Source organism: Macaca fascicularis, chromosome 5 (genome assembly GCF_037993035.2).
Source record: "Macaca fascicularis isolate 582-1 chromosome 5, T2T-MFA8v1.1".
Taxonomy (NCBI): domain Eukaryota; kingdom Metazoa; phylum Chordata; class Mammalia; order Primates; family Cercopithecidae; genus Macaca; species Macaca fascicularis.
Genome location: NC_088379.1, coordinates 26091019 through 26117509, shown reverse-complemented (window position 1 = coordinate 26117509; position 26491 = coordinate 26091019). Strand labels below are relative to the sequence as shown.

At 35.4% G+C, this 26491-nt stretch overlaps 1 protein-coding gene across 3 annotated transcripts in view; it reads right to left on the bottom strand.

Annotated features, from left to right (window-relative positions):
- The window catches only part of STIM2 (stromal interaction molecule 2), a 165857-nt gene that overhangs the window by 22997 nt on the left and 116369 nt on the right, over positions 1-26491 (bottom strand). For all 3 annotated transcript variants that reach the window (XM_005554636.5, XM_005554637.5, XM_065544845.2), the window contains exons 4-7: positions 9190-9301; positions 5374-5489; positions 2324-2501; positions 1606-1783 (exon numbers count right to left, since the gene is read on the bottom strand). In XM_005554636.5, the coding sequence (XP_005554693.2) occupies positions 1606-1783; positions 2324-2501; positions 5374-5489; positions 9190-9301 (584 nt within the window). The remainder of the gene's footprint in view (positions 1-1605; positions 1784-2323; positions 2502-5373; positions 5490-9189; positions 9302-26491) is intronic.

Sequence of the window (26491 nt, the reverse complement as noted above, 5' to 3'; positions counted from 1 at the left end):
ATATTTTGGTAACTTCAGGGTCTATTGAGATGTGCACGGTCTCTCTCCCAAAGCTTTAAGTTAGAATGTCCATAATTCTTGGGCCCTTTTTTTATATTGTCTCTTCTCCCTCACTGTGAGACAATCACCTGTGAAGTACTACCATCAGTTTATATCTCTGTAGAAGAATTCCAAACTACTGTTTTCTGATTCGCCCTTTCTTATGTACAAAGTTTAGAAAGACAGAAATATACCAGAACAAACTGCGAGTTGGACGTCTTGGTGGAAAAAGGCAGGAGGGTAAAGGGCATAGTACCCAATTCTCGGATACAGTATGATTTCGACTAGGTCTTTTTTGCCAACTCCCTGATTCTTTGCTACATTCTGTGCTGCTATGATTTGTTAGGTGAATGGGACATGACTGTAAAATACATCTAAGAGTTCTTAGAGGGAAGAGCTCCAAAACACAGACATCTAGGGGTGTCAGAGAAGGAGTGGTTAACAGTTATAAAAAAGATGGCTGCGTTCAGTCAGACATATTCTCATAAAATGGCGATCTTGAAGGAAACAGTAATGCACAGTGCATATTTTCTCCTGAGTTGACCTTAAGTCATTCATCACTTAATTTGCATTTCTTTCTTAGCACTCTATTAAGAAGGCAGCAACAGTGCATAAAATGAAGTGGAGGCAGAATACCTAAGTTCTTGCCCCTGCTTTATAACTGAGTCACCTCTAATTCTGAGCAAGTTTTATAATCCTCATTTTGTTCTTCAGTTTCATTATCAGTAACAAAATCATCAAAGTCAGAAGGAGGAGATGGGACCACAGAAGTAGAGGCTGGAATGACATACTTTGAAGACAGAGGAAGGGGCCATGAGCTGAGAAACGTGGGTGGGCTTTACCAGTGGAGGAGGCAAGGAAGCACATCCTCCCCTACAGTCTGCAGAGGGAAAACAGTCCTGCAGGCTCGCCTCAGCTCACTCTGACCTCCAGAACTTTACGATGATAAATTTATGTTTATTTAAACCACTAAGTTTGTGGCTTTTTTTTTTTTTTTTTAAACAGCAGGAACAGGAAACTAATGTATCTGCCTATAATTAAATTCTCCCAGCACCTCACCCCCTCCAAAGGACTCTGTGCAATGCCTAAATGCTTATATTCTATCTTAAGTAACTGAACAGGAGAAGCAGGTATTGGAAAGGAGCTTCAGAATTTTTAGCAGATTATGTTCTAAAACTATTTAACAGGATTCAAATGGATGTTTAATAGAGATCCTTTACCTTTGCAGAGAAGTTCAAACCTAGATATACTTTATCTTACCACATTACAGTCAGAAACTTAAACATATTACAGATGTTAAACACCTTAAATTTACTCAAGACAATGAACATGGCAAGAGATAAGATTTCATGAATGAGTGAACATGATGGCAACTTTATCTTTCAGTTACTGTGTTATTTTGCTATATGAACTTTGATCAATGCTAACAACATAAATGATTCTTTTATCAACTGAGGAACAGTAGACAATGGAACTAAATGTAGGAAACTGAAGAAAAACAGGACCTGCCTCCTCAGAGTGGCAATGTTAACATCTTCACAAGTGACTTTTTTTTAATGTAAATACCTGTTCCAATTCCTGTTCTGCATACTGACGTCTACTCAATTCACATTCAGCTCCCTCCCTTAGCTCTCTCAGCCGACAAGCCTCCTCCTTTGCGTAATTGATTTCATCCATCATTTTGCGCTCTAAATTTTGCTTTTCTACAGCAACATTTCTGTTTTCTTCCTGTGCCTTTTCAAGCCTTATAGAACAATAATAAAATAAAAATTCCTCACAAAAATTTCCAAAGTTTTATTTTTTACAAAATAATAAATACTGTGTCAAGCAATTAAATACATATTTCAATCAGAAATCATAGCATTTTTCATTAGTCCTAAGTTTGGCTAATAAAAATATCAGGCAACTTACTATACAGCTATTTTGGTTATCCTGGGCTCAAAAGACAGGGAAAACAGGGAAATACTCTTCCGCAAAAAGCTTTTTAAAAATTCATAATTATTTAAATCAAGTTAAAAATAAAACTTAGCTACACATCTAATCCCACTATATTTGACTTACCTCCACTGTTCTTCTAGTCATTTATTCTCAAGTACACACATTTATAATAAATCTGTAATTATAAAAATATACTTTTCTAAAAAAATGTGAAATCAAATATGCATATATTCCTGATGTGTATAATAACCTAAATATAAGTGTTTAAGCACATGCCCATATTACTTTATTTACAAATTGTATTTGCCTACATACATAACATGAGTTATGATTTTTCTGAACTTACCTCTCTTGTAAGTCCATTAGACTTTGCTCTGCAGTTTGTAGGCTCTCTAAATCTTTCATCATTTTTGCAACATGTTCTTTTGATGTCTTATTCTGCGTATAAGCAAACCAGCACCCTCCAACACCAATTACTATAGAAACTGTGAGGATAAAATCTTTCATCCAGTTATGAGGTGGGCCTATTAAGAGAATTACAGACGATTAAATTAATCTTTGAATAGGACAGGACCTCAATACAAAAAGACATTTTTTAAGTAGTTATCTAAAATAAAACCAAAAAGTGGAGATCTCTTTCCTATGCACAAGCTCTAGCCTTTTAAAAATTCTTTCTTCAAATAATGACTGTGCTTCTTATAACTCTTTGATATACTAGACTTATAGAAGGGTAGAGGTAAACTCATAAGGACACACCATGCCCCTGCTGGTGGTAGACGGAGTGGCCAAAGTCATGGGGACCCTTGAAAAAGCAATCGCACCTCCAATCATATGCTGCCAGAATGGTCCTCTGTGGGGTGAAGGGAGCCATCAAAAGTATCACCACCATCATCCCAACTCCCTTCCTTCAGTGAAGCCAGACAGCCGTCACATTTTTGACACACTTACAAACCTGATCACTCACCAAAATGTATTTTCCCCAAGGAGGTAGCCATATAACTAATTAGGTTAGGTTAATCAGTGGTTCTCGAGGCTGGTGGTAATTCCTCACCCACCCCTAGCAGACATTGGACAATTTTGGGTTGTCTCAACTTTGAGGAGTGGTTCCTGGCATCTAGTGGGCAGATGCCAGGAGCACTGCCGAACATCCTACAGTGCACAAGACAACCTCCTCCCTGCGTCCCCCCTGCTGATAACAAAGACTCATCCAGGAACTATCCAGCCCAAAGAGTGACTAGTGCTAAGGCTGATAAAAGCCTGGGTTAAATAGTAATAACAATTACTCAATTTTAGGTGTCTATATGCCAGAGACACAGGGGTTACTGGCATGATGCTAACCCCCAGCAGTATGTCTAAAACAACAAGGGAGGAGCCAGGGCCTACGGCCTTCGGTGATACAAAACACAGAAATCACTATTCAAATTTCCTAATTCAGCCCAGTCAGTACACACTAATTTTCACGGGGCTCTCTGGAACAGAGACACAATGATAGCTAATATATTATCGTAATGCTCCAAAGAGATACAGCTCACAGTGAAAAACTGCCTAAATGGCCAGGCCTCCAGCAGAAACATATTTTGAAGTGTGGTGACATAAAGAATTCTACAGAAATCCCAAGTTCCTAGGCTGACAAGTCTGGGGTTTGGCTATGTTTGTGTAGTATGATATGTAGCATGCTCTACATCGCAGACTCAGTTCTCCATATTGCCAGAGTGCACACCCTCACCCTTCCACCTGTAGTGGAAGAAATGTACTGCTGAAAGCTACAATCTCAAAAGCATTTTTTATTTCTGCCTCACACTGAGATGTTCAACTCAGGTTCTCCTTCAACTATGAGCTCTATTCTCTGACCATAAATAACAATAAATAGATAAATAAGGTCCCACACTCAATAATAAGCACTAGACTAGAAAAGATTTAAAAAAAATAAAAAACTCCTTTAAAATGTATCTCTGTTCATTTCACAATGTTGGTTTTTAAAATAAATCTAACATAAGTGTTCTCACTATGGGGCACATTCACTCAAATAATCATTCTAAGACAAACATTTAAAATCATCAACTTTTTAAATGGTTTGCTTAAGTATTTGTTTACAATCTTTTTTGCGACTAGTTTGATTTCTTTTCAAATGACTTGGTAATATAATTTTTGGGGCTTAGAAAGGTGTTAGTTCCAAGATTAATAAAATATGAATATTCCTGATCAAGTTGTAAATAGAAACAAATTCTATACTTTAATTCCTATTTTTACCAACCACTCACATGAGAAAAATTGGACAGAATCCCACAGAAGACAATCCCCCAATGGATTCAGTCTGGAAGTGAGGACAAGGAAAAGGTTGGAAAGGGCATCATCTCTATGGAACGCTCGGCATTTCAAGTAGTGTTCTGTTTCCTAGGGTTTGTAATTTCCACCAACAGTGCATTTCCACCAACTCTCATAAGGGGAGTTCCAGCTGTTTCACCAGCTGCTCTTTTAGTCCAAGCCAAAAAAGAACCACCAGTAAAGTCATGAAATCTATTCAACCAATTCTAGTTACCCTTTTTTAGAAGGGCCATTCCCAAGATGGTATCATAGAAACCTGAAAAATCTAACTCCAAGAATTCAGGGAGAATAAACATTAGTTTCCTACTTTATAACTTGTGGAAGCCATTTTTCTTGTATTAATTTTGTTATTCTTTTTTGACTTAAAAAAATAATTCCTTTAAAAGGTGTACTTTTCACACACTTTCTCCCAAAGCTTTCTGAAAAATTTGAAATTAAATAAAACAAACATATTAAACTTCTCTTCTGGGGAAAAAAATATTTCTGTCAAAGTAAATAAATACAAGGTTTATTTTCTTTACAGATATTGCATAACACTTTCTCAAATGTTTCTCTTCAAAACAATCAAATAACATTGCCTACTTCCTGCTCCTGCCAGTATAGTTCGTTAATTTATAAAGCTTCAAGTGAGTCTTTGCTTTCCATCTATATCTAAAAAACCCTTTTCTTAGTACTTAGTGAAACTGTTAAGCTCTATTGCTTCATGCCATCAAGATGGTTAGATTGTGTTATTTTTTAAGAGATTCCTCAGTGAATATCCAATTACAGTAACAGCAACATTAAAACTGCTCCAAAGATCCAAAGTTTTAAACCTAAAAATTCTAAATTAACTGCTAGTTTTTTTATATACAACTTCTTACATTAGTAACCAGCTTTGAAAATTTCACACTCATGTTTCAGTGACAGAAAATCCCATCCTATAAATCTTTTAAGAAAGTATTATACTTCTTTCACAGCTAATAGATGATTCTTCTTAGAGGCCTACTATCTTATTTTTTTCTTTCCTTAAATAACACAGAGATGATCAGGATATTATTTTACATCATCCTCTGAGTGAGAGAGAATACTAACGTGTTAGAGGTCCAAACAAAACCACATCCAATGCCTTGAGCTGAAGTTTTTGTCTGTGACTCCGGTCACTGATTTTCAACTGGGAGATCATAAATGAAGGTTCGTGCACTGCTATCCTGTTTATTTGAAAAACATATATATATATTAAATGAAAATATTTCTAGTACATAAATTTAAATATTTGAGCAACACATTTAATACTTTACATATTACTGATGATGACTGTTGGAGCTCATCCCTGTGCGATTTAATAATTTGTTACACGTTTCAAAAACCTCTTCAGAGCAAGCTTAGCTACAGAAAGACTCCTGTATGTTAATCAGTTAGTAGCTACACTGAAAAAGTTTTTATTTTCTAAGGTTACTTTCTGTTATGACCTACTATGATTTAGAAATTTATAAAGTTGAAAAAAAAATTTTTTTTTTTTGAAACAGTTTCACTCTGTCACCTAGGATGGAGTGCAGTGGTTTGATCTTGGCTCTCTGCAACCTCTGCCTCCCGGGTTCAAGCGATTCTCCTGCCTCAGCCTCCCGAGGAGTTGGGACTACAGGCACCCGCCACCACGCCTGGGTAATTTTTTGTATTTTTAGTAGAGATGGGGTTTCACCATGTTGGCCAGAATGGTCTCGATCTCCTGACCTCGTGTTCCACCCGCCTCGGCCTCCCAAAGTACTGAGATTACAGGCGTGAGCCACCGCGCCCAGCCTAAAGTTGAAAATATTTTATAATCATTAATTATGTCTGTCATTTATTATCCTTTCACAAAGGATAATAAAACCGTAAATAATTTAACATCTACAGCACACTTTAAAAAACAGTTTTCAATTTAGAGCATATTGATTCTTTTTTAAAGTATCAAAAAATCTGTATCTTTAACATTCTAATGTTTAAACTGTTTAAAAATTGAACAAAGTACATTGAAGTCACAAGTGGGAAATAAAAAGCCTTCACGGATTGAGGCAGGTGGGTAAAGGAATTTATATAATAAGAAGTACTAAACCATTTTATTAGCTATGAAGAAAGCATGTAGGGGGCACAAGTAAAATAAGGAAATAAAATCACTTTATTATGGACTGTAAATACAAGCAGCCCAGTACTCAACTAAGATTTCTTAACAACCAAGTATGATGCTAGTAAAGATTTCATTACAGAAAGTCTAATAATAATAACAATGACAATAAATACAGACATATAATATATGCTGGGTCCTGTACCAATGGCTTCATAGTCAAGAAAACCTTATAACGGTACTTCCATTTTATAGCTGAAGATACTTGTGAGAGATTAACTTGCCTAAGGTTACATAATTAGTAATAGGTAAGGCAAGGATTCAAACCCAAATACGTATGATTCCAAAGACTACTCTGAAACACTACATTTTGTAGAGAAAGGTATCAGTACTCTCTAAGTATGGAGAAATTACAGGAACTCCTATGAGGCTTCTATAAAACCTTAAAGAGCAAAGAACTCTAACATTCCCTCTCTAAAATGCCTTCCTTTATCTTCTCAGGTACTTTCCTATAATGCTTCCCTTACACCTTTAACATGACACTTATCAAACAAAGGCAAGGCCTATGTCTTATCTCTGTATCCCCAAAGCCTAATGTAGTACTTGCCAAAAGTAGAAGCTTTATAAATGTTTGTATAATAGCTGAATGAATGGATGGATGGATGGATGCATGAATTAATAGCAAACTATCAATAGGCTAAGAAAGACAACGAGATGTAGTAAAAAAGAAAATATATAACAAAATTTTATGCAAGATTCAATATGAGTCCAGAGGTAAAAATGATTCCACCTGAGTGGGTGAGGGTATCAGGGAAGGCCACATAGGCCTGAAAGAAATGAGGTGGTATGTGTCGGGTGAAGAGAGCCTTAGTATAATGTTTGGTAGTAACAATTACAGAGTAGAAAACACAGTGAAAGGTTTAAGATCACCACTACAGTCAACATAAAACATAGTTTTGGCTACCTTTAGCAGATGTAAAGGGTTTTAACGTCACAGAAAAGAAACATCATAATGGACTGTTGTAGGCCAACTATCTAGAATATGTAATACATTTTCTTATACATTCTTCTAACTAAATCTTATGTCTACAGATACCATACAAAGAGCTCTGGAACTTACATAATAATTGAAATTAATAGATATTGCTCCTTTAAGCTGACTCATCTAATTTCCATGACTACATAACGGGGGCTTAAGAAAGAGTTTATTGTTTTCCTTTCTCCTCCCCTAAAAAAGGTTCCAATGGGCTGACCTGAAAACTGAGCTTATAATGTTTTTCTATAGTAACATGTTCACTGTTTAAGGAGTTATCTTGACAAGTGTGTGATGTCACAATTTTACCAGAATTGGAAGCATCTCTGATCATCTTTACTTAACCAAAAGAAATGATGTAGCTATAACATTGATTGTCAAAACACAGAGTAACCTATTTTATTTCATGTTGTTGTTATATAAAGAAGTTTCTCAAAAGGCAACAAGGAAATTCCTATTGTTCCTCATACCCAGGACAACATATATAAACTAAAAAACTCTAATTTTATTTTAATGTTTGACTCTGTTTTAAGAACTTGTTTTAATTAAAAGAACTATATTTTATTTGATTTTTGTCTTCTTTCGAACATCTAGTTGTACTATGAACATGAAAGATATTCAGGAAGTACTTATCAAATTGACTCTAATCCCCATAATTTCATCATTCTAGTCATGTATATAATAAAATCAGAAATATTCATGTTGGTGTTCAGAATACATTTAAGAGAGATTTGAAAACTTTCAACTTGATCCAAAATACAAAACTCAAAGCAACAAAGGATACTTATCTAAATAGGGCATGTAAGGAAGTTGACTAGGGACACAATGTATGTATTTCATTACATATAATGATCAGATTGCAATAAATGATTAGAGTCTTTTCTGATGTAGGAAATCATCCGAGAAAAATAAAACTTAAGAAGCAATCTTGTAAGGGTAAAAAATTCTGGTAGAATTATTGCAAATTTTGACATTTAAATCCTTCAAAATTATTAAGTTAATTAAATTAATTAGAAATTATAATTTCTAAATTATATCATTTGGTATTTGCAAATGATACAATTTAGATATAATTTAGAAAATAAAATTTAGAAAACAACTGGATTCAGACATCTAAGGGAAAAACTGGCAACCTAGACTTTGCTATCAAATCTATCTGGGTTTAAATGCTGCCTTGGGCGAAATGTTTAACTTGTCTCTGACTTGGTTTTTTTAACCTGTAAAATGGGAAGGACAATATATAGCTCATTTTAATCATGAGGGTTAAATGAGATAATATAAAGTACTTGTATGTAACATACATTTTTAAATGGCTGCTATTTTTTATTAGTTTCATTTTTAAAATTCAGGTATAACGTATAGACACCATAACTCAATGGTTATTGTCATTTAAAATGTCACAAGAAAGAGATGCACATCAATCCATTCAAGTAGGTGTGTTCACAACAATGAATCAGTATCAAATAAAAAAGTTTTTCTTAGATCGGTCAAAAGTTGACCCTTGATGTTATTTACAAATAATATAGTTGACCCACCATCTGAAACTCAAAATCATGTTCCTTGGAAATAATTTTTTTCAAGAGCCTGATTATTTAGACAAGAAAAATTGATTAAAACTTGAAAATGCATAATTTAGAAAGATTAAAGAATGGATACATTTATATTTCCTTTGTGCCCTCAGTCATGGAAGTAACTTGTAGATTCAGTATGGGAAAAGACATCTAGCATATAACTCTCCCTGAGAGGAAAATACATTTGCATAACAAAGACTCACCTGGGAAGTGTCGTTCCTTTGACATTGTTGTCTCTAAAATTCTTCTCATATTGGGGTAGTTCAACAAACTCTATCAACCACTGAAGAGTGTCTTCAAGGGTCCAATTATGAACTGCAGGAGATAAAAGGGGAATGCATATTTTAAACACACCTGCTTTCAGAAATACATATTCTATAATTTCAGAGAATATAAAGATATTAGATTGCATTTTCAATTTAATTAACATTAAGTACTAAAATTGTATCCAGCACTCTATGAGAGAAGAAAGCCTTACAATCAAAAACAGAAGTGATAGATAAAAGCAATTAGGACAAAGATTAGCATAATTAATTCTAAAATAAACACCTATACAAAGTTTGTAAGGATGAAATAATCTATCATTTCTCTGGCTGTAGAAAAATTACCAGATACATACTTGTTCATTCTTTCATCTAGCCATCTACCCATATAGTATTGTAATACTGAAAACATTCTGAATACCAGATTCCATTCTAAGCACTGGGCATATGGCAGTGAATAAAATGGATAAAGTTCTTGTATGGAAATTAAATTCCTTTGGGTTTGGGGAGGGGCACTTTATGAAAGAAGGAAGAGGAAGGGAAATTTCAGATAGTGATTAACTTAAGAAAAGAAGGAAAGATGTCAGGGTAAGTCTCTCTAAGGAGTTGACATCTGAGACCTAAAAATTGCAAGGAGCCACATTGTGAAGATATGGGTGAAAAATATCCCAAAGAGAGGAAAAGGCTAGTAAGAAGAGCCTTCAGATGGAATGAACTAGCAGGGTTTGAGACACTAGCAGAAAGTCAGAGAGGAGCTAGGTCATGAAAGGCTTTCAAGAACTCTGGATAGTTTTCTAATTTCAATAAAAAGAAGGGGAATAATCTTTTTTTAGAATATTGTTCTTCAAAGTAGAGAATGGATTGTTCAAGGTAAGACTAAAAATGGTCCAGTCTTATGGTGAAATACAGAGAAATAAGAAGATCATTCATTACAAAATTGCCTAGGACAGGAAAGGATTATTGTCTTAGACTATGATGGTAGTAGATAAGATGACAACAAGGAGTCAGATTCAGGATATATTCTGGGGATAATGCTATTAAGATGTGCTGATTAAATGGACAGGGGCTGGTAGCTAAACAAAAGCCAGAAGTACAAAGGGTGCTACCATTAACTGAGATAGAAAAGAATGGAGAGGAAAAGATTGGGGAAACGAGCAGGGGCGGGTGATAGAGATCAAAAGTTGTTTTAAGACATGTTATATTTGAAGTATGCATCTGACATTTAAGTGTAGATAATATAGTAGCAGTCAGACCTGCAAGTCTGGAGCTTAGGAAAAAGTGAGGTTAGGAACAGAAGTATTAGTGGGAAGTCATCAGCATATAGACGATCTTTAGACTAAATGACATCAACCAGAAAGACAGCTATTAATAGATTCTAGAAGACTGGACTTAAATCAAGAATAAAATGATAACTAGCATCTCTTCTCCTGAATATTTATTTTAAATTAAGTCCTTGGTAGGCATTTTCTTACGTCTTAAAAAAAACTTACGAGGTTCTAACATATTTATCTTTATTTTAGAAGTTAAAAACTAAAAAAACTAATGGAACCAACAAAGTAAGTAGCAGGACTGGATTTGAACTCAGGGACACTGTCCATAGAACAAGACTTTATACTACTCTGAAAGTAGTAATACTAAAAAACAGTAAAGATATAAACAAGCAGTTAAGCACTGGATGCAGCTCAAAGGTTTCTGCTTATGAAGGGTAACGATGAGTTTATGCAAAGGGAAGGATGCAAGTGTGCTTAAAAATGAGAAGTTCTATACTGTCTGCATTTAATTTGAGGGTTTTGGAAAACATGATGCTTATAGACTACAGAAGAGGTCAAAGGAGAGTGAAGAAAACGTGAGCAATAAAAGCAGATCTGGGAATCTATCTGTATATAAATAAATCTGAAAAAATCTTTCTGAGAAGCTACATAAAACTATGAATTCACACTTGCAAGCAAAGCTAGGTTTCCATCAATCTGCCTTTTTTATTAAGTGTTCTTTAGAGAAAAAACTTAAATAGACCACAAACAAAAACCAAAAACATTTAAAAACTAGATGTGGTAACTGATAGTTTTATACTGAAACAAAGCTTTCACTGTTCTCCCCTTCATGTGTTCCTACCATAAAACCTGGACATGGGTCTGAGGCTGCTGTATCCATTTAACCAAATAACAGGATGTCAGCGGAAGGTTCAGGCCCTGGGTGTTTTCCACTGAAGTTAGTGCATTCAAAGTAGACTTTTTACTCTTAAGTTTCTTCCTATTCAAGATGAACTGCATTGAGAAGTGCCCTGTCCTGACTGCCAAGAAACTCAGGGTGCAGCTGCACCTCAGACACCCACACAAAATCCCCAGCCAAGAAAACAAGATAAGATTCTCTCTTTCTGTGACTGTTCAACAGTGAAAATTACTGATCTAAACACTTCAGCACATCAAAGTCATCCCTCAATTTCCAGTAAGTCAGTATAGAAAGGAATAAAAATCAAATGAAAAAGAATACATTAAAACTGCCCAAATCTTAGTAATACTCTACTTAGCAAATTAAAAATTGTAGTGTTCTTGACAATGAATCTTTAAAACAAAATTCTAACAGCACAGTTTATTTTGGGGGGAGATTCACTTCTCCTTTTGCTGTGGTTTCCTTGGTGATACTTAGTAAACACCTTCACTTCTCTTCTCATGACTGGGATTTGCATTTTTTATTAGCTTTCTCTGTTCCAAATACTCTAGTTGTCTTTCAATTCTTAGGACAGATCATACTATGTCCTTCTTCAGGGCCTCTGTACGTGCTGTTTGCTGAGTATAAGCTCCTTTTCTCTATCCCTCCACCTTTTTGTTTCATTAAACCTTCATATCTCAGCTAAAACTTTAACTCTTTAAGTGAGCCTTTCTGAACATTACTATATAACCTTTTTTTCTTCCTTTTTTATAGGGACGGGGTCCTGCTGTGTTGCATAGGCTGATCTGAATTCCTCGGCCTCTCAAAGTGCTGAGATTACAGGCATGAGCCACCACACCTGGCCCCTGATTATTAATCCCTTAGTAGATTTTATGCATAGCATTTAAATAACTATAACTACTTATTTGTATGATTATTACTTCAACAACCGTTTTATTTCAATAAAGTATAAGTCTTCTGCTCATCACTTTAACCCCAGCACTTGGTATAAAGGCACTCAGCAAATGATTTGTTGGATGCTGTTGAATGAAGTAGAACATGTTTAATTAATAAGTCTTATGAAAATATATTTTTACATTTTGGTGGTGAGACAAACAGAAACAGGGATTTGTATGTATAAGGAATTGTTTTTCAACATTAAAAATTTCAACAGCTTTTGGGGTACAAGTGATTTTTGGTTACGTAAGAAATTCTTGATGGTAAAAAAGTTACTCATTTAAGAATTATCTGGTTCCTTATTACCTGCCTCTCACTGGTCCTTTACACACGCTGTTGCTAAACAGCACTTCCATCAGAGGGCACGCAGAGAGATACACCATTCCTTTTAAAGGTATCTTTCCCAATCTGCAGAGCTACAGAAATGCCAGTTTCTAAAATGTTAACTTACATTGCTTCTGCTTGAAATTGTGGCCAGTGCTATAGGTCAGTGTCTCAAAGAAATTTTTGGCAGTTATTTCTAAGACTAATGAAAAAAACTCTGGAATGGAAACAGACCCGATTTTACCCCCAGCTGTGCCACTGATTCAGGATAATATCATAGCCACATTATTTAACTACAGCTCAGATTATCTTTTTAAAATTGATATTATACTTATTTTGAGAGTACCTATGGTTATTTTGATACACGTATACAATGTGTGATGATCAAATCAGGGTAACTGAGATATCCATCACCAACTTTTCTGTGTTGGAACCATTATAATTATCTTCCAGCTATTTGGAAATACACAATAAATTATTCTTAACTTTAATTTCCCTACTTTACTATCAAATACTAGAACTTACTCCTTCTACCTAACTGTATTTTTGTACCCATTAACCAACTTCTCTTCATTCCCCTCTTCCCTTCCCAGTCTCTAGTAACCACCATTCTACTCTCTACTTCCATAAAATCCACTTTTTTAGCTCCTACATCTGAGTGATAACATGTGATATTTGTCTTTCTGTGCCTGGTTTATTTCACTTAATGATCTTCAGTTCCATGTTGCTGCAAATAACAGGATTTTGTTCTTTTTTATGGCTGAATAATATTCCATTGTTCTTTATCCATCCACCTGATGGATGGATTTTCTTTATCCATCCACCTGATGATGGACACTCAGGTTGATTCCACATCTTGCCTATTGTGAATAGTGCTGCAGTAAACATCAGAGCGTAGGTATCATTTGAAATAACGATTTCCTTCCTTTTAGACATATATTCAGCAGTGAAACTGCTGAATTATATGCTAGTTCTATTTTTAGTTTTTTTGAGAAACCTCCATACTATTTCCCATAACAGTTGTACTACTTTACATTCCCACAAACTGCATATAAGAATTTCCCTTTCTCCACTCTTTTGAAAGCATTTGTAATTTTTTGTCTTTTGGTAAAAGCCATTCAAACTGGGGTGTGATGATATCTCATTGTAGTTTGGATTTGCATTTCCCTGATGATTAGTGATGCTGAGCATTTTTTCGTATACCTGTGGGCCACTGGTATGTCTTTATGCCTACTCAGGTCTTTTGCCCATTTTTTACTCAGATTGTTTTTCTGCTATTGAGCTGTTTGAGTTCCTTATATATTCTGGTTATTAATCTCTTGTCAGAAGGATAGTTTGCAAATCTTCTCCCATCCCACAGGTTGTTTCTTCACTTCACTGTTTCCTTTACCATGCAGAAGATTTTTAGCTTGATACAATCCCATTTGTCTGTTTTTGCTTTTGTTGCCCATGCTTTTGAGGTCTTAACCCCAAAAACTTCTTGCACAGACTAATGTCCTGAAGCCTTTCCTCAATGTTTTCTAATATTTTCAGATCTTACATTTAAGTCTTTAATCCATTTTGAGTTGATTTCTGCATATGGTGGAGATTTAGATTCATTCTTCTGCACAGAGATATCCAGTTTTCCTAGCACCATTTATTAAAGAGACCATTCTTTCCTCAAGGTACATTCTGGGTGCCTTTGTTGAAAATGAGTTGGCTGAAAGTGTATGGATTTATTTCTGGGTTCTCTATTCTGTTCCATTGGTACCTGTGTCTGTTTTTATGCCAGTACCATGATGTTTTGGTTATTATAGCTTTGTAATATTATTTGAATTCAGGTAGTGTGATGCCTCCAGCTTTGTTCTTTTTGCTCAAGATTGCTATAGATGTTTGTGGTCTTTTGTGGTTCCATACAAATTTTAGGATTTTTTTTCTATTTCTGTGAAGGATATAATTAGTATTCTGATAGGGACTGTATTAAATCTGTAGATCACTTTAGGTAGTAAAGACATTTTAACAAGATGAATTCCTCCAGTCCGTAAGCATTATCTTTCCTTTTTTGTGAATCCTCTTCAATTTCTTTAATCAGTGTTTTATACTTTTCTTTGTAGAGATTTTTCACCTCCTTGGTTAAATTCATTTCTAGGTATATTTTTTGGTACCTATTGTAAAGAAGATTGCTTTCTTGATTTCTTTTTCAGAGTGATCTCTGCTAATATATAGAGATGCTACTGACTTTTGTAGGTTGATTTTGTAGCCTGCAACTTTACTAAATTCATTTATCAGTTCTATGAGTTTTTTGGTGAAGTCTAGGTTTTTCTAAACATAAGATCATGTCCTCTTCAACCAAAGATAATTTGACTTCTTCCTTTTCAATTTGAATGCATTTATTTCTTTTGCTTAATTATTCTGGCTAGGAGTTCTGGCATTACGCTGAATAAAAGTGGTCAAAGTGGGCATCCTTGTCTTTTCTCAGATCTTAGTGGAAAGGCTTTCCATTTTTCCCCATTTGGCATGAAACACATGGCTTTTGGGCTTGTCATATATGGCCTTTATTGTGTTGAAGTATGCTCCTTATATATCCAATTTGTTGAAGGTTTTTATCATGAAGGGATGCTGAATTTATTAAATGCTTTTTAGCATCTATTAAAAAGATCATATGGCTTTTGACCTTGATTCTACTGATGTGAGGTAGCACATTTATTGATTTGTGTGTTGAATAGTCCTTGCATCTTAACAAGCAAAACAATAAAATTGAACTAGATCACTTTTTAAATTCATTTAAACTGGGCCGCGTGTGGCGGCTCATGTCTGTAATCCTAGCACTTTGGGAGACTGGGGCGGGTGGATCACCGGAGGTCAGGAGTTCGAGACCAGCCTGGCCAACATGATGAAACCCTGTCTCTACAATACAAAAATTAGCCAGGCATGGTGGTACATGCCTGTAATCCCTGCTATTCGGGAGGGTGAGGCAGGAGAATCTCTTGAACCCAGGAGACAGAGGCTGCAGTGAGCCAAGGCTGTGCTACTGTACTCCAGCCTGGGAGACAGAGTGAGACTCTGTCCCCCACTCCAAAGAAAAATTTCATTTAAACTGTTTCTATGATTCCATTATAATAAACAAGCATTGGTATTTATTAATAAAACATTGCTAACTAAAGTGTTAGCCTAGAACAGTAGATTACATAATACTGAGGGGAAAGAATGGCCCTAAGAACTTTCAGGATAGCCATGAAAACTGCTAACATTTATTAAGTGTTCATTAAATACCAGGAGATTTGCAAACATTATTTCAAATGATCATTGCAATAACCCTTTTAAGTAGATACTTTTATCATCATATTGAATCTAAAAGTTTATGGAAGTGGGGTTCTTAATTAGGTATAAACAATTCGTAAATAGTCAAACCAAGTTTCAGACCAAACCTGTTTCTAGAGTTGTTAAACATTGTGCAGTCACACCGCCTCTTCAAAACAAGATATGTGGTCCTAATAATCAGATTAGGTACCACAGATAGTTTATGGTCTAGTCATATTTGCAGCCATATTTGCAGCTTTCTGTACAATATTCCCCCAGGCCCCACTGCCTCTCCTTCAATGTGGAATGTCTTTCCTTTCTTCTTTCTTTGCCAGGTTTGCTCTTCTTTAAGACTCAGATAAGAAACTCCCTCCTTCATGAAGTTTTCTCTATCCACCCATTTCCAGACTAGAGCTGCTCTTCTTTGTGCTCCTTGATCACCTATACTTATATTTGTCATAGGATTTATCATATCCCATAATTGTCCATGTTCATCTTATTCTCTGGATGATGAGTTCTTAGAGGGCAGGAACTTGTTGTTTTACCTAACACAGTCATTATTAACACACACAAAAATGCCACAACCCTTTGGGATTACGGGGCTTTATATTTTACTATACATTTTTACATACTTTCTCATTTAACCCCCAACAACTATCTTTGAAAGGTACCTATTATCTCTACATTCTATACAAACAACCTAGGCCAAGAGAGGCCAAGTGATCACACACATGGTCACACATCTAATAACTGAGAGAGCTAGAACTGAACTCTAACCTTCTGACTCTAAGTCCATTACTAATATAGATGGCTGATTTAGAACAGCTCACTGTTTAAAACTTGAAACATATTTTCTCTCAGAAACAAACCTTTCAAGCATATAGTACTAACAGTAATAGTACTAACAGTAATGCCAAAGTTAAATGTTATATATGAGCAATCTGCCACAGGCAATTACATGAATGGACTCCTGATTCTCCTAAAAACATCAAGTATACATTGGGTCCTACTAAAGGCCTGGAGGGAGTAACAGAAAAGCTCAACGGAGCTATGTCAGTTCTTCATCATGGAGGTGATTCCTACAAGTTGGAAGAGGGGCTCTAACAGCCTGAAAGACAAGATTTCAAACAGCCAAGAGATTCAGAACTGCAGCTCGGCTCTGGAACAAAGGAGATGGTGGGGGATGGGAGAGTGGGGACCCGATGGTGTGTGGAACCAAAATTCCCAGAGATGAGAGGGTACGGGGAGGTAGAATATGGGGAAGGGCGGGACCATACATTTGTGGATTTCACAGGAACAGAGGGTTCTCCTTTTCATTACTCGTCACCCATGCTGCTATCAAAAGGGCAATTTCTACAACAGAGAATAAGATTCCTGATTCTGCACCCAGTTTCCCTTTCTTCTGCCCATCTACTTGCTACTTTCAGTCCCACCACCATGTCACTATTTTGGATCAGCGCTTAAAAAGGGATGAAAACTGTGCCTAAGAGCAGAAAGCTTTTTGACAGCAGTGGGGTCCTAAACACGGGGAGAATGAAGAGATTGTAAGGGGTGAAAAGAGCCACCAATAGAGAAGAGAGGCAACTGGCTATGGCCACCCAGCTGAAGCAGCCTTCCAAAAAAGACACGAGTCATGCATAGGTACATCCCAGTTGTACAACCAGGTTACAAGTGAATGAAGTACTCTAGCTGAAAGCAATCTCTTTCTCCCCTGAATTACTATAGTGCTTAACTATTTCTACCAAATGGCACATCATACAGGCTGCCTTACTTTGTAACTGTTTGCTTGTATCTTATGTTCCTACTATATTGCAAGCTACTACAAGACAAGGACTGTAGAAAACACGTCAAGTTGCCATTTAAGTATTAGCTGAATGTACAGCTGACTTTTTGTCTTCCTTAAATAAAAGAACTTGTTTTGTTTTGTTTTTTAATTATCAATTTGCTATCCCATAGTTGTGTGAAAGATAAACAATACTGCCTGCCTGATATCTCACTTTAAAGCAGCATTGGTGAATCCTTGGCTCCAGAACAGAACCAATGAGTCTTATCACATAGTGAAGGTAGCAATTTAAAGTTGTGTGGTTGACAGCGGTATCAGAAGAGAGTTTGTGTGCCTTGCTTTAAGCAAACCTGATATAAACAAATCAGCATAAAAGATAAACTTTAAAAGATTAAAATATATGTATTTACTTGTTCCTTTCATCTGTAAAAGGCAATCTTATAAAACCAATGCACCCAAAGCACTTAGCCATATGCCTGTATTAAGTTACAAGCCTAAAAATACAAAACAGCCTAGTGAAGTACTGCCATTAACTTTTCATTTGTTATATTTAATATAAGTACATACTATCCAAAATATCTTTAAAGATGATCTGTGAAATCACCTAAATACTGTGGGGGGGGGAACCTAATTTCTAATAATAAAGCACTTTTGTGTATGAGACACGTTAATAATAGTAGTACCAAACATTTTGTGAGCACTCGGCAATTTCCAGTAACTGTGCTACATGCTTTACACAAATCATCTCATAAAACTCAAAAACCCTATGAAGTAGGTATCAGATGTAGTATTATAATCCTTGGTTTATAGATTAGGAAGCTGAAGCTCAGAGTTTAAGCCACTTGCTCAAATTCACACACCAAGTAAGTAGTGGAAACAGGATTTAGAACTACGCCCACTGAGTTCAAAGGCCAACTCTTAACCATCTCCTGCGTTCTGAGGAAACCTCAAACCTCAAGATACAGCTGTATTCACCATCAGCTGTGGCAGACCTTGGATATAACAAACATACTCATTACATGTATTCTGCTCTTCATGTTTTAATAGCTTTCATAGTACTTTTTAAAAACTGCTATGTCCTAAATTAATGATTTTTAAAACATCTGTAATGTCTTTCTTACTGTTAAGAAAGCAACTGGCTTGTTAAGAATTTTTTTAATTAAAAAAAAAGCAACTGGCATAAAAGTTTCTTTGGGAAAATTAATGTATTTTAGGGAAATCAACTTCTGATATCCTGAGATAAGAGAGTAGAGTTAAAAACAGTCCAGACTGTTACAAACAGCATGTGTTACAAACATATACTGCCTTCTCTTAAAGCATGAAAACATCTGTATATGCACCAAATGGTTCGGCAAGGGGGTCAGGGAGAAGACTGACTAAACATTATGAATAAAAGTAACTATATTTAAAGTTGGCTATATGAAATGTTTATAGAAGCTAAAAACGTATTAGCAGTTTGAAAACTATTTGTGTCATTTGAATATTTACATAAAATACCATATTCTAAAACACAGGTGTACACCAGTATTCACTACTTTTAAACCCAATTTCAATTGAGTTTTACAAGTTACAAAAATCTCAGTTTCTCTTTACACTGATACACATAATTTGTCACAGGAAAACTGAATTAACCCAAGGTTCAATATTGCAGGGATTTAAAAATAAGAATTTGTAAACTAATATAAAAGAAATAAAATAATAACTTTTCAAATCTAAAAGTTGAGTAAGTTTCAGGCCTTTCACATTTCACCCTAACTCAGCTGGTTTTACAGACTTCCTGGTGTCACTTCTGAACAAGACTTTAGATGCTCAGCTGCTCAGCACAGTCAAGACAGGCTTATGTTTAGAACAGTGCCAGAATGTGAGCTCCTCATCTGCACAGTGGTCAGCAGGGCATGTCTTTGTAACACGGAATAAATTCCTGCAACATGCTATATTTGGATACCTAAAGCCACACCCTGAACTTGAGTTCAGATATTAGTAATTGCACCATAGAGAAATACACACTTTTGCTCATGAGCTCTTTTTCTTTAATTATGCAATAATTACATGTAATTTTTAGAGATGCTAGGTAGATGCTGGCAAATGTTTGAACATTCATAACTTAAAAATTACCAAGGTGTTTTGCTCCCAACAGTGGTACAGGGGACACTAAGGGAAAGCTTTACTACCTTTTCTATTATAAACTCCAATCTTATTATCAATGAAACTAAGTGTACGATCAATACCTAGTTCAATGAAGATGGTGAGAAATAACAAAGATGTATCTTAAAATTAGAAACTGAAAGCTGGGTGCGAGTGGCTCATGCCTCTAATCCCGGCACTTTGGGAGCCAGAGGCAGGCAGATCACTTGAGGCCAGGAGTTCAAGACCAGCCTGGCCAACACAGCGAAACCCCATCTCTACTAAAACTACAAACAAAATTAGCTGGGTGTGGTGGCACGCACCTGTAATCCCAGCTACTCAGGAGGCTGAAGCAGGAGAACTGCTTGAGCCTGGGATGCAGAGGTTGCAGTGAGCCGAGATTGCGCTACTGCACTCCAGCCTGGGCAAGAGAGTAAATGAGACTCCATCTCCAAAAAAATTAAAAAGTTGGAGAAATAATGGGTCCCAAATTCGTATGGCTGTTCCGCAGACAGTGTTTCTTATTCATTCTATAGTCCCAACATGTTATACAATGCCAAAAATACAGCGGGCACTTAACAAACATGGAATGGCAGGTATATAGTAAGAACTCAATTCGTATTTAAGGGGTGAGTAAATGGATGACAAAATGATTCTGTTAACCAAGACTGCCAAGGAAAATGTCACTTTCATTGATTCTTTTTAGAATCATTTCTAGATAAAACAAACTTTCCAAAGTGTGACTAGGCTTCATAAAATGAAGAGAGTGCTATTTTCCAAAGTATAACAATAAAGAAACATTTCAATTACAGCTTTTCAATTATAGCTTTACAACTGTTTGTTTTAATTTTCTGCTATTAACACTTTTTTTCTCTTAGAATTTGAAAGTTTCTTCAAAAGATTTTCTGTAGGCAACTTGAAATTCCTTCATCCAGCAAATATTTACTGACTGCATAGTAATTACTTCGGGCACTGGATTAAATAAATAAAACATCAGAGTCAAGGAATTATTACCAAGACTACCAGAAAGCATGATGTAATAAAACGCATTAACTTTTAGAGGGAGTTCAACAAAAAATGAATACAAAAGCCTAGTTAATAAATACCTTCTTTATTATATCAAAGGCCTGCTAAAAAATTGAGCTTTCACTGCTAGTTGCCAAAAGACTTCCAGGTAAGAAGATACACTACATTCAAAACTTGTAAACCTTGGTTTCTTCAATAATAGAAAAATTCACCATTTCCAATGGTAGAAATATTTTCAAGGCAATTTTACTCAGAAATTTGTTTGATCTTCAATTACATATGATTTTTCCTAGTGCATTTAGCATTTAAAAATCTAGTAATTCACAAATATTACTAGCTACATTTACCTAGTATATAACATTTTCTAACTTGGGCTTCAGCTGGTATACATAGTAGTGGTTTAACTAATATTATCAGTGGCAAAAATAACCTTTAGGAAAAGTTTAATTGCAGCACTGACACAACGGTTAAAGGATTAAATTACTACATAGTCTCCCCATTCATAGGGGACCTTTGTCAACAGCCAGAGAATTACATGAGAAAGGCAAAATGTGAATAATGTGCTTCAGTAATCAAGATAAACTCATAAAGACTGACTCATTTACACCAAGTTGCTGGATAGTGTACATTCAGATTTTTCTTCCAAGTTTTTTTTTCAATTTTCAAATTCATTTCAGTGTCTTTCAATTGCCCAGAAGTAATCTGGTCCCACATGGGGATGAGACAGGCTAACACTAGCCAGTGTCTCTATAATGCGGACAACACGGTGGCAGCCTTGTGAAGGCCAAGGCCGACATAAGGCAGGCTCCGGAAAGAGGTAGCAGCCCACGGGGTTGGGACCCTGGCTATGTACAGAGGGACTGAGCAACTAAGTAAACATATTAAGATAACAGACTCAAGTTTTCACTGTCAGTGAAGGGAAGTACAAATACAAAAAGGAGTTAAGCTAGAATTAACCCAAAGTGTAGGACTGAAATTGGAGTTTATCAGGTATCAGAGTGAATTCATGATTTTCAGCATAAAAAAAGAAACATAAGGTGTGTGCATGTTTCTTAACTCTGTCCACTGAGGTCTGGGAACAACAATATCTCAGCAGCAACAAACATACCTAGTGCCCAAATATTAGTTTCTAAATAGCACTTCAGCTAAAAATAACCAGGGTTCCTTGGAGAAATGGCTGTTTCCAGGATTGAGGTTAAGAAGTAACACAATGAGCCTGGAATACCTTTTTGTGCCTAAAAGTAGGGAAGAGCTAAAAAAAAATGATGGATATAGAAGGATATATAAAAGAATAAAGGATATCCTTTACCTTTATAAAAGGATATAGGAGGATATAGAAGCCAGTTAAAAAATGATATTTAAAAGAGTATAGAAGCCAGTTAGAAAGGATATAAAAAGATACAGAATCCAGTTAGTAAGGCCTCCCATTAACTAAATTTCGGACAATTTGAGCATCAAAATCATAATAGTAACAAACCCAAAACTGACTGAATAAAATAGGACATAAATGAATAAATGCAGAAGATCAATCTTCAAAGCATTCATAAGTTTTTGAGAATCAGTCTTTCTCCAATTCCTAGTTTCAAAATATGTCCTTGTTATCTCCCACCATCTTCACGGACAAGATGTTGATATACACTCTGTTTAAATTTCTTCCTTATAGTAGAACGTCAACTAACAAATAGAAGGAATGATGGAATTTGAAAAGTTACCATTTAACAACCATGTGAGTAATAATTAAGTCAGGCAAAAAAATATTTATAGATGCTAGAACTAAAAAGTAAAATAAGGAATGTGATTTTAAATAGTCTTCGAGTATCTCTCCACCAAAAAAAAACAAAGTATTAATTACACATTTGTTGGGCGTGGGGGAAATACCTTTATAGTAACACAGCACACACTATCTTCATCAAATGACAAAGATAACACCATTGGTAATAAGGTAAATGATACCAAGTGGCACCCAAAATGATACAATAAAAAGAATCACTACTGTGACAGTCCAGCCCAAAATGCATAACCTGGGTCTAACAATGTAAAAATACCAAACAAACCCTAATTTAGTTATTTACTACAAAAGTGATGTTTTTGAAGATTACTGGCCAACGTTGCGACAGTCCAGGCAGTATTATGAAATTTTTCCATACTGAAGACAACTAGAGAGACAGGAAAACTGGGTACAATGCATCATCTTGCATCCTTTGGCTATAAAAGGCCATTATTACGGCAAATGGTGGCACTGGAAGGGGAGGAGAGGGTATCTAGACACAGTGTATATGGGAATTCTTTGCTCTGGTACTGCAACTTTTCTCTAAATCTGAAATTACTTTCAATTAAGAAATTAAAATTTTAAAAAGAAATCTTTCAGTTCTTCTTCAACTATGCAGGTAGAGAATTCTACTAATTGCTAGCTTCTCCATTACTTTGTAGCTTGTGATTTTCTCCAAGAAAGTATGGTAGCCTTTTAACAACACTAATAACAGCAAATGTTAGGCTTTGTTAGCTATCAAATACTGTTCTAAACTCTATATACTTGTTGACTCATTTAATCCTCAACACAACCCTCTAAGGTTGGGGGTGGGGTGGGGGCGGGGTACTTATTAGCGAGATTTCACAAATAGGGAAAGTTAGGGACAGAGAGATCAAGTTATTTGTCCAATGTCACAAATCTAGTAAGTGTTATGTAGAGACTTGAATACAGGCAGTCAAGCTCTGTGTTCTTACTCAATTCTGGATTTTGTCTATCTGGGAAGGAATAGCTGTAACTTGGGGTTTCTTATTAGTATTTAAGAGGCCTCAGAATCCCTAAGTTTACTTGTTGCTGGATATTCATTTAGTTCAAACATCTTTTCGTGCCAGAAAGTAAGGAAGGGCTCCTTATCCACAATATTAGAAGTAAAGCTTCTAATCTGTAATCTCGTAAACCCACAATATTGAAAAAGCTTCTAATATGGATTTAAGATGTTTATCTAGCAAAAAAATTAATAAAGCATTATAAAAATATTTATGATACCTTTTGAAAACTAGCCTTTAAAGGAAACCTGATTTTTTTTTCTTGACTCTGTTTGCATGTGGAAATAATCTGAAATTTTAGTAGTCTTTTTAGAAACACAGAGATTACATTAGTTTAAATTACTAAAACACTTAAACTTTTCCATTTCTCAAATTTTATGGGCTAGAATTTCTAACAATCTTCCCTCAACCTGTTTCAGATTATTTTTCTTTTTCTAATTGCCTATTCAATAATTCCCATTTATATTCCTTGGTAATTCTTTGTTCTATGGCAACTGATTTATTTCCCAGATCCAGAGGCACGATCTGGTTTTAACTTTTTTTTTTTTTTCCCCAAGCTCCCAGCTATGCTAATGAGGAAGAAAGTATTCTACTTACTCTGGCCTAACAGTGTTGGAGACAAACCAACAAGTTATTAACAAATAATTAAATTCAGAGTCCTTTTGAAAGTATAAACTGCCCTTTCTTATATTTGATGTTATTATGCAAACAAAATCTTTATTATCTAGGAAGTAATGATTATTTGTTTTAATGGAAGTGTTGACAAACTATAAACGATCTCTAAATCCTGCCTGAACAATTTACTTGCAAAATAAGCAAAATAAGCAAATTCTTATATTCTATAAGACAAATATAAGACCTATTTGTAATTTATACATGCCTTTAGTCTACACTAAATACTGTACCCATTTGGCATTTTAGATAATTATGATCCTCGCATTCTATTAATTTAAAGAAAAGCGGGGCTGGGTCCAGTGGCTTACGCCTGTAATCCTGGAACTTTGAGAGGCTAAAATGGGAGGATTACTTGAGGCCAAGAGTTCGAGACCAGTCTGGTCAACACAGCGAGACCCCTATCTCTATAAAAAAATAAAATAAAAAAGAAAGATAGAAAATGTTCATAATAACATCAAATGAATTTTCAAAAACATACTACCCAAATCTTTCATTAACAAATACAGAAAATGAAGACAGCACAATAAACTATAAAACTACCATTTCTTACAGCAAGTGAAGTCATATAAAAGTATTGCTTTTCCCATATTTGAAAACAGCAAACTATACTTAAAATTTAACAAAACTCTTTTTAATTCCATAAAGACATGCCCTCCTAGATAATTATCTGGATGCCTTTATATGTTTTAATTATACTTGCTTTAAATGAGTATATTTAAATATACTCACTTAAATATACTCTCTAAATTTTATAGTTGTTCCTTTTCCTCTTGAAAAGGCCTCATTTGGCAAAAATTCACCAGAAACTCAAACGACAAGAGCTCTAGTACAGTATGAAGACATGGCACTGCAAAAACCTTCCACGTTCTTAAGCGTTATTGTAAAGTATAATAGTAGTTGGTATTCTTAGATATTACTGAAGTGTGACAAATACTATTTCTCTTTTGAGGGTGGTTAGGTCATGAAGAATCATCTACTCCTCAAATTTACCAGTATTCAGAAAGCATCTCTTTCTCAAGATTTCCAAACTAACTCAGCACAGACACTGCCTATTTTTTGCTGCCTCAAATTCACTTTTCTCCTCCTCCAATGGATGCTTTTAAAAATACCTATGTTTCATCTTTAACAATACAGACATGTTTGGAGATTCTAGGTAAACTCACCTAGGGTTTCAAAGTAAAAAGTACCAGGCAATAGTACAAATCTGTAATAGCCAGGAAGATTTTGGAAGTTTCCAGTGGTGAGAGTTGTATTAGCTCATTTCATTAAAATACCAAAATGGGATTTAATAAAATGTCTCTATTTAGGAAATGATCCACTCAATTACCACAAAATTCAGAGTGGGATCAAAAGAGGCCTTTGAGAAAATCCATTTATAGTCCAAAAGTTTTGAACTGCAAGTTTCAGGAAGTTAGGGATGTTCTGAAAGAGTAGCTATATTTTATATCACATGACCCATGCTGCCAGATACCACCCAACCCTGCATCCTTTCAAAGTTTTCTTCTACCTGCTCTTCTCAAAGTCTAGTGATTCTTAGTCATCAACCTGTAATGGCTGGCTGGCTGCTAGGTTACTCCTTCTCTCTCTTCCTTCTTTGGAGACAAGACTCCTAATCACCTGGGGTAGGCAGATGGGGAAAGAAGTAATCACAGGATCCCATTCTGGAGGTCACAGCAACAGATCTAGATTTGGCCACATGGCCTAAGCCAGTTACTTTCTGGCATTTCTCTAACTAGAACAGGCAGGGAAGACTCCTAGTTCTCTTTGGCCATGATCCTAGGAAAACATAAGCCTACAACTGCCACCGGCCACAGAACTAGCCTCTAGGAAACACAGGAGGAGAAAACAACATCAAAATCCAGAAAGAAACAGAGAGAGAGGACCTGGGCCAGGGTGGATTAAGCCCCTGACTATACACCAGCACTCTCCTATTAAATGAGGATAGTTTTAAAATTAAGATAGTTTGATCTTCTCCTGTATCAATTATTTCTTAATTGGGTCATTCCATATATCTATACACACACACACACATATATATGGAATGTGTATATATATATGATTTAAATATATATATGTATATGTGTGTATATGTATTTATGATGAAAATCTCCTATCATTTAAAAAATTTTTAAA